The sequence below is a fragment of the Colletes gigas genome, unplaced genomic scaffold (assembly GCF_013123115.1).
Source record: "Colletes gigas isolate AHSC1104 unplaced genomic scaffold, ASM1312311v1 Colletes_gigas_Sc00073, whole genome shotgun sequence".
Classification (NCBI taxonomy): domain Eukaryota; kingdom Metazoa; phylum Arthropoda; class Insecta; order Hymenoptera; family Colletidae; genus Colletes; species Colletes gigas.
The window spans coordinates 309,309-318,109 of record NW_025106702.1 but is presented as its reverse complement, the minus strand read 5'-3'; the positions used below and the strand labels follow the sequence as shown (position 1 = coordinate 318,109).

Sequence of the window (8,801 nt, the reverse complement as noted above, 5' to 3'; positions counted from 1 at the left end):
ATACAGTGAAAACTCGATAAATGTACCTCAAGAGCCTGTTCCATACATGAAAATACATTTTTATCCCACCACTAGGGGATCCCCCTTGACCCAGTGAGGCGAAGTGTACCGAAGACGTAGCGCTTTCTTAAAACTTTATTTGCCTCGTCCCTCTTAGTTTCAAATGTCCCTGTCCAGTGTACCACACTACTGTACAAGACGAAAGTTTTTTAATATTTTTTACTTTTTTTTAATCAAAATTTTACTATCATGTGGGGAAGATTTTCTAATTAAATGAGACTAAACACGATATAATCGGCCACTATTTGTTACCATAATATTGAATTAAATATGTGTACTCGTACTTCGCAAGGTCAGTGGATTGGTACATTTATCGAACAGTGGTAGCTAACGAAACCCCCTATTCATAAGTGTTGCAGTTTTTGATCACTTACGAAACGGTGGACCGTTCCGTTTGAAAATAGCTACCTCCCGTTCGATAAATGTAGCCAGCACTCGATGCGTCGTTCTTTGATATTTCCGAACATAGAAAAGGACAGCACAAGAAGGATAAATAAAGAGAGAAAGACTCGCAGTACAATATTTAATTCAATATTATGCTACCAAATATTGACCGATTTATTCGTGTTTAGCCTCATTTTAATCAGAGAAATCTCCCCAACATGATAGTGAATTTTTATTAACAAAAGTAAAAATAAAAAACTTTCTTCTGTGCAGTAGTGTGGTCACACTGACGCGGATATTTAAACTGGGCGATAAATCCGAGTTTCAGTCCCTCTTTCTTCTTTAGCTACTGACTCTTTCTACGTTCGAAGCGTCGGCAAACTACAATCAAATTCGAAAGACGATTCTCCTATTCCGTAAGTGTTGCTGACCGGACCCGGAGTAGCGACATTTATCGAGTTTTCACTGTAGTCACAATATGATCAGTGTGGTCTTAAAAACGTGTATTCGCTATTTTCGAAATCATTATGGTGACTTCCATTATTACCTACATAGTCGAAAAGTTAAAAAACTGCTGGGGCAGTACGAAGACTTGGAATCGTATGCCGATTATCGCCATGCGAGGTGTCGTATGTCAGCTTTTTCTCTTTTACACAAGAGCAAAGAAGGAAAGGCTCACACTAGCGTTCTTATCGATTTCCCGAAGTGTCCGAAGGAGAGAGTGACGAGCTCACGTACACGTGCCCGTGAGGTAGTGTGTGCCTGCTATCCCCACCACTCCGTTAGATGCTAAGGAAGTTCGTCGTAATATGTCGATTCGATTGCACTCCAATTATGCCAGATCTGGCCAAACTGCTACAACAAATTCATCGTCGCTCTTCTCGTTCTCGATACACTCAATTATGCCCGATCTGGTCACACTGATCGCTTCTACCATCTACACCATCGAAGCGTTCGCTTTAGAAAGTTAGTTTTCAAGTTTTTATTAACATCGACCGAAGAAATTTCGATACTGAAATTCATTCCGCGGACACATTAAGCGTAACAAATTTTTCTTAATTTCCGTATCAGTCGAACGGAGGAAAACATGAGAGTGAAGCCATAGGGAGCTGGGAAATACGAGGGGAGGGGAAAAAAAGGAGAGCACAGCCCCCCCCGCTCCCAGCAAAAAACTCAAAAAAAACGCTTAACCATAAAACAGAAATCCTAACCAACAAACAAAAAAAGTATACAAACAAACTAAAAATAAAAAGAACACACCAACCAAAAAAAACAATCATTAATAAAAAATGAAAAACAAAATAACAATAAAAAAAAAAAAAAAACACACATCACAAACACAAAAATATAAAAAAAAAAAACTAAAAAAAAAATCAAAATATAAGAAATAAAATATAAAAAAGAGAAAATAAAGAAAATTAAATAAGAACAAAAGCAACAAATTAAAAATAAAATAAAAAAATAAAAAAACAAAAAAAAAAAAAAAAAAAAAAAAAAAGAAAAACAAACAGAAAAAAAAAAAATAAAAAAAAAAAAAGAAAAAACCCCCCCCCCCCTCCACCCAAACAATTAGAAAAAAAAAACACACAAATCTTTCTTTCGGATGTAAACACTAAATCGAAACACTCAAAAAGTTTTGCAACGAGTACAGACATAAATCGAAGAAAAGGTACACAGCATGCAAATTCCAGTACAGATACAGATGTTGTTTGTGTGTACAAAACAAAAAACCCAGTACAATAAAGGTTACATACACCAAAAATTTACATAAGCAATTATTTCATTAGTTTTCACTGCTATATATTAAAATGAACATTCTCAATGAATTATAAAGAGAATTCTAATTGCCTGCAAAGTATATTTCACAAATTTTATTTCCATTCAGGTTTAGAGCATCTACCCATAGAGTTGCAAAGAAACTTCACATTGATGCGAGATCTGGATGCAAGGGCGCAAGGATTGATGAAAGACATAGACAAATTAGCAGACGACTATTTAAAAAATTTGAAGACAGAGTCTCCGGAAAAGAAGAAGGAGCAACTGACTCACATACAGAATTTATTCAATAAGGCGAAAGAATATGGCGACGATAAGGTACAGTTGGCGATACAAACTTACGAATTGGTAGATAAACATATTAGAAGGTTAGACTCGGATTTGGCAAGGTTCGAAGCAGAGATACAAGACAAGGCTTTGAACAATAGTAGAGCTCAGGAGGAAAACAATGCCAGTAAAAAGGGCAGAAAGAAGTTGAAGGAAAAGGAGAAAACGAAAGAAAGGCGCTGCTGGGGCCAGTAGCGAAGATGAATCGAAAACTGCTAGGAAAAAGCAGAAGAAAGGTGAATTTTACATTTTCACTCGCTTTATAAAAAAAAACCAAAGTATATATTTGTTGTTTTATGTTTATCTGTCGTAGGTGGATCTGTTACTTCTGCTTCATCTGCTGGTGCTGTAGGAAGCGGTGCACAAGTTGATTCTACGGCGCTTGGACACCCAGCGGACGTCCTGGACATGCCAGTCGATCCCAACGAACCAACCTACTGTTTATGCCATCAAGTTTCTACGGAGAAATGATTGGTTGCGATAATCCAGACGTAAGTATATTTTGAAAAGTTTTAACCTTTTTCATTTTTTTCAGACGATTAATGTCGTATTTGTTTTAACAGTGCCCCATAGAATGGTTCCACTTTGCTTGTGTCGGACTAACTACGAAAACCTAAAGGAAAATGGTATTGTCCTAAATGTACACAAGACAGAAAGAAAAAATAAATCGTACATCGATCTATTTTAAACAAAAGACTCGTACATTGTTTCTAAAATTAGTGTGTAACAGTTTTCATGGTTCAACATGAAACAAGGTAGGGAATTTGTAAAAAAAAACCAGCAAACAAAGAAAGTGTCAAAGAATGAGTTCGTGTTGCGTCTAATGTTGCATAATGTTAAACGTAATATTATTGGCAATATTGAATGCAACAAAAAATATAGTAAAATACCAGCTTATCGCAGGGAACAAAATTCGAGAATCGGCCACGTTCATTGTCCTTTCTAGATGTACAAAGTAGTAATTTATTATAAATACCTGAAATTCGAGAGCTTTACATTCTTCTATTGTTTCTCTTGACCGATTCTCGAAAAAGTTCTTTCTTATCGTGTAAGTATTTAATTATAGTATTGAACTGAAAATATTAATGTTTTTATATTTTATAAATGTAAATGATGCTGTGTAGAATAAGTTTTTTTGTTAAAATAAAATTACATGAACAAGTCTCTGTATGTACAAGTGAGAAAAATATATTTCATTTACAGAAACACAAATTTTAATTTCTATCTCTATTGAAATGTGTATATACAAATTATATTTACAAGCAGTAAATGTACCATTTTGGTATGATGATATTTTGCAAAGCCTATTATTATGATTAAACAATAAGCATAAGTGTTTTCGTTATCAATGAAAAATCCATACTTACCGATATACTCTAAATATGTATAGTTTAAAAAAGTAATGACTAGAGTAGATAAACAAAGAAAATTGTTCATTAAGGAATACCAGATTGCACATTGCAACATTGACTAGGCGGAACTGTCCAATTATAATGATAGCTCATACGATTTCTTGTTTCTTTTGCGCACAGCGCTCCGGATGCTTGGAAATATTCAAACATATTTTTCATGCTAGCAATAGTCTGTTTGTGTGTAACAATGTACTGATTAGAACATCCACGGGATCTGTATTCCGTATCGAAACGTACATCGTGTTTCCTTTCGATGTTTGCTAACGGGGCTAGCCAAAGACCAACAGACACATCTTCTGCCTTGTACAATCTAAAAACACATAAAATGTTAATTAACATCTAACTTCCACATTTCCAAAGATCATACTTGAGAACGTCCATGTTCGATGCGATGAACTTCACTAGATTGTATGACAGAACATATCCACCTCCCAGTGCATATGGAAGATAATAATCGCATAGTATCCACTCTGTTTCCTTCCAAGGTCCGCTTCTCCTGACTTGGGCCTTTCCATTGAAGAAACCCCAATATAATTCCCGCCTTGTGCCTTTGCTTTCCCACTTATCTAACTCCTTCAGAATCTTGTTCGCCAGAACAAACGAATCGTCGTCGCATTTCATCAAGAAATTGAAGTCATAATGCTCGTAGACCTCCTTAAACGCATATAAAACCTTTTTTGTCAGAGTCGCGTATGCGTCTGGTAATCTTGGCAGTAGAAAGCAAGTCATTGAATTTGTGTTTCTCGGATTGAAGAGTTTCTCGTTGCTCTGGTAGTATATCTAAGGTTCCTATTACGAACAGATGCTCGATGGTAGCATATTTTTGCCCCAGCCAAGTTTTTCTAATTACAGCTCTCTGCTCTAAATTATCAGGCATGGAGAGTATGAGTATCACGAGCCTAAATTTCGACTTGCTTTTCAATTCTTGCATATTGGATGAACACTTTGTGGAAGGCAAATAATGCACGCACAAAAGAGTGATACATATTAGAATTAATAATGTTGGAATGTTTAGTTTTATGTGAAACTTTTTTCTAATCATCTTGTCAAAATTCTTTGACGACGATTTTAGTGGTAGAAGTGTCATGGAATCTATTTGACCAGCAAGTTGTTGTCAATAAACATTCCTAACCTCTCGACACTATTTTTTTATTGGATATTGGCATCTTCGTGAATTCTTCCGTTATCGATGCAGATAATACGTTATTCGAGTATTATTTTTCGAGATTCAACCTTTTTATGTCAAGAAATACGACTTCATTGACGAAAAGGACCAGCTATTTGAATTTAACATTTATCTATAAATCATCCTCACTACGGCAATGTGAAACTAGCCATTTCGATTGAAACGAACTTTTGATCCAACATTTTGAATTTAATAAATTGCATAATTATTTCAAGAAAGTAGCAATATTAATCAATAATAAATGTTTTGTCAGAATTTTTTTGGCGATAATTTTAATACTAAATTGAAGAATGGCATCCATTTCTATTGTTACGCTATTGCGTGAATTCGAGTTTAGTACATATAGCGCCGCGACGGGAATTTATTGAAACTAGATTAATCACCGTCGAGTACGCGATTCAAACAAATTCGTGTACTATAATGTATATTACCACAGCCGACTCTAGTTGTACTAGCCGTGCTATAATAAAATAGCAACACCGCGGGAGTCCGGCTTCGATATACCTAGCCCAACCTACCGTAACAGCCACCCAGCCTCCCACTACCCACCGGCCTCTGGGCTACATAGGCTCCATCTACCGGCCTTCCGGTCTCCCGCCTATCTTTCAAATGTTTCAAATAATAATAATCTATAGCATTTTGTATATAAATGTATATAAATATAATCTATAGCATTTTTGGGACATTTTGTTTTATATACACTTTTTTTATAAATTTCACATATTCATTAATAATGCCACGGCGTTGCTGTGTTCCCAATTGCAAGGGAAATTATGATAGTACCTTAAAAGATAATAATTACAATTCTATATTTTTATTCCCCAAAGATGAGGAATTGCGGGAGAAATGGAGGGTTGCTATTCCTCGTAAGAATTGGACACCATCAAAATATTCTGCCGTCTGTAGTTTGCATTTTGCAGAAACTGATATTGAAAGGTACCACGGTATTCTATCGCCCAATGGTGTACTGGAGAATGTTTTGTTGAGATGTCCAAGGCTTATAAGGAATGTAGTACCCTCCATTTTACAACCGAAAAATTAGAAAAAACGATTTGGAAATTATAGACTTTTATCTGGTTGTAATTATCATGTGTCATATAACGAAATAATTCATGCAGAAAAAAAAATTAGATTAAAACATATATTTACAAAATCGGCAAAGTCGTTTTCTCTACTGAAATCAAAAATAAATTTCGAATTTGTGATGACAATAATAACGATCTTCATGATCTTCCTACTGATGTGACTTGTTTCTCAGGAATCTTCGATACCGAATACTTGTCCGATTGTGTTGTAGATGATTCCATTAAAATTTATATTCTGGTTATGGGTCCCATTCTGTTGCTAAAAAATTAAATGCAATATATGTCGTTTATTAGTTGTGGAGGATAAAGGTAAAACTGTAAGCGATGTATATTTTGATCACTTACAAAGAGGGGGCCTTTCTGCCCCCACTGAAGAAGCGATAGCCTCATTTATTCATATGTATGCAATAATGGAAGCCATAATAAATGATGGCAATTTAGAATCTCAATTTTTGCAATCTGGAATCATAAACATATTTTATGTAAATTAACATATATTAGCATTCAATCAGACATACATTATTTAGCATTTTCAGATACATGCGTTTGTGGTCGAGCTTACCAAAGTATTTGGTTTAAATTATTATCAATTTTTTCAAATATTTTATTAAACGATTATGTGAAAACTGTAAATAATAGTCAGTTGGAAACACGTACAGACATCACTTCTAAAAATCGTAAATTAAAAACTTTTAATAGGAACTAGATTTTCAATGATTTTTTTAAATTTTATCTTTCTTAAAACATTAATTTTTATATATATTTAACTTATTCCTTTCAATATGTTTTAATACATTAATAGAGTTTTATTTACTTGCTTAGTATATTTTTATTATGAATACTATTTCACAAGATTCAAAGTTTTATTAGTTGTATTTCAAGAGAATTTCAAAGTATGTTTTGATATGTTTTGTTATTAATATTATTCAAAATTATTTATTATTATTTCAAAATGTAATACTTTATTTCTTTAAGAATACAAAAGTTATGTTTTTGTTATGTTCTATTTAAAAATATTAATTTTATTTTAGAAAATGGGATGATATGGCTATTGGCGAACCACCCATTATAATAAAAAAAAAAGGTAACGCGCCATGGTAAATACCCCTAGGGTGGTGAGGAAATTTTTTACAATTATCATACTGTCCTCTAACACGATTTTATAATTAACTCCATAATTGTTCCTTTCAATAGCTAATTATGCTAACCTCTTTTCCACGGGCACTTAACCTGTTTGGCTTCGTACCAATAATTTTGCCTATTTCAGGTCTCTATTAACTTATACATACCTTTATCAATTTTTAAATCCTTCAGTTTGGTTCAAAGATGGTTTTAACTTGTTTCACACTTCTATTTTCTTGAAATCTCTGTAAATATTTCAAATATAATGCATCACAACACCAAACTATTCCGACAGTCCACAAAATATATACCACATTTATAAATATTAATATACTTCTGTATTACTTCTACTTACTATAGTTGTGATATTCATATATTCCTTATACATAATTAATAAAAAATACTGTATATTAGTATAATTTTATATCGCAAAATAACGTTAATTATAATCCTGAACATAAAACTCCACTATTGAAAATAGGACTCCCGATCCGCACATGAGCGGTGTTGCCACGTTTCATAGCACGGCTAGTACTTACTAGAGTCGGCTGTGCTGTGATATTACTATGTATGAAATTCAACGCGGGCAAATCAAGTAAATAAAAAGGTCTCGAAATTTTAATTCTCAAAAATAGAGGAGAAGTCACGTCCATATCGTGAAACAATCGATCCTGAACGCGGCCGTAAAGAAAGTTTACAATATTCGGTTTTCCCGGCTTGATTTGCTATCATTGAATTTCATACAATAGTAATATGTATTATAATACGCGACTTGTCGTTTGAATCTCGCTCGCTTGAATCGCGGACTCGATGGTGATTATAGCAGGTGTGCAGCCCGTCTCATGTGTTCGGGCGCCCGAGTCGTTAGAGATCGAGCTAAAGAAAGTCGAGCGGGCTCGAGCGGGCTCCCGAGACATTCGAACTCTCGGGCGGCTCGAACGTTTCGGGCTGCTCGACCGATCTACTCGACGCTACGGTTCGATTGTTTGTTGGGCATTTGATAGTAATAAAAGCATATGAAACTGTTTTTTAACATAAATGTATTAATACTTTATTTTAAGTTTTCATGTAAGAAGCATAGTCCTTGTACATTTACTGGCAGCAATCGTGCTCGTGTTTGCATTACTATGTTTCCGGCAGTAGAAAATAAGCGTTCACTTTTTACTTGTGTTCCTGGTACAGCAAGACAATCTTTAGCTGCTCGAGACAGTATTGGAAATCGTGTCTGATTTGATTTCCACCAGTCTATAATATTTGTTTTCCGCGGTACTAAATTTTCAGCGAAGTATGTTTGTATTTCTCTATTTTTACGCGTTGTAAACGTTTCTGGACCTTCTTCTGTGTTGCCCAGCGTCTTATAAAAAAAATGAGATAATCTTGATTTTGTGTCACCTAATCAACAAATTATAACATAATGATAAATTTTGAAATTGATGAAATTAAAGAATA

At 34.3% G+C, this 8,801-nt stretch overlaps 1 protein-coding gene, 1 long non-coding RNA gene and 1 pseudogene across 2 annotated transcripts; 1 reads left to right on the top strand and 2 right to left on the bottom strand.

Moving 5' to 3' along the window:
* Positions 1-1,346: 1,346 nt before the first annotated feature.
* On the top strand, positions 1,347-3,213 carry LOC122403780 (annotated as a pseudogene).
* A 770-nt stretch (positions 3,214-3,983) lies between these two features.
* On the bottom strand, positions 3,984-5,274 carry LOC122403764 (beta-1,3-galactosyltransferase 6-like). Its single transcript, XM_043407496.1, is given in 3 exon segments — positions 3,984-4,269; positions 4,327-4,676; positions 4,678-5,274. Coding segments are annotated over 3 exon segments (1,005 nt in total). The 5' UTR covers positions 5,047-5,274.
* Positions 5,275-6,425: 1,151 nt separating this feature from the next.
* LOC122403781 lies at positions 6,426-7,654 on the bottom strand. The gene is made up of 3 exons (XR_006259647.1): positions 7,520-7,654; positions 6,576-6,689; positions 6,426-6,489 (listed from the first exon to the last, which is right to left on the bottom strand). It is a non-coding gene; the product is annotated as an uncharacterized LOC122403781 (long non-coding RNA).
* Positions 7,655-8,801: the final 1,147 nt, after the last annotated feature.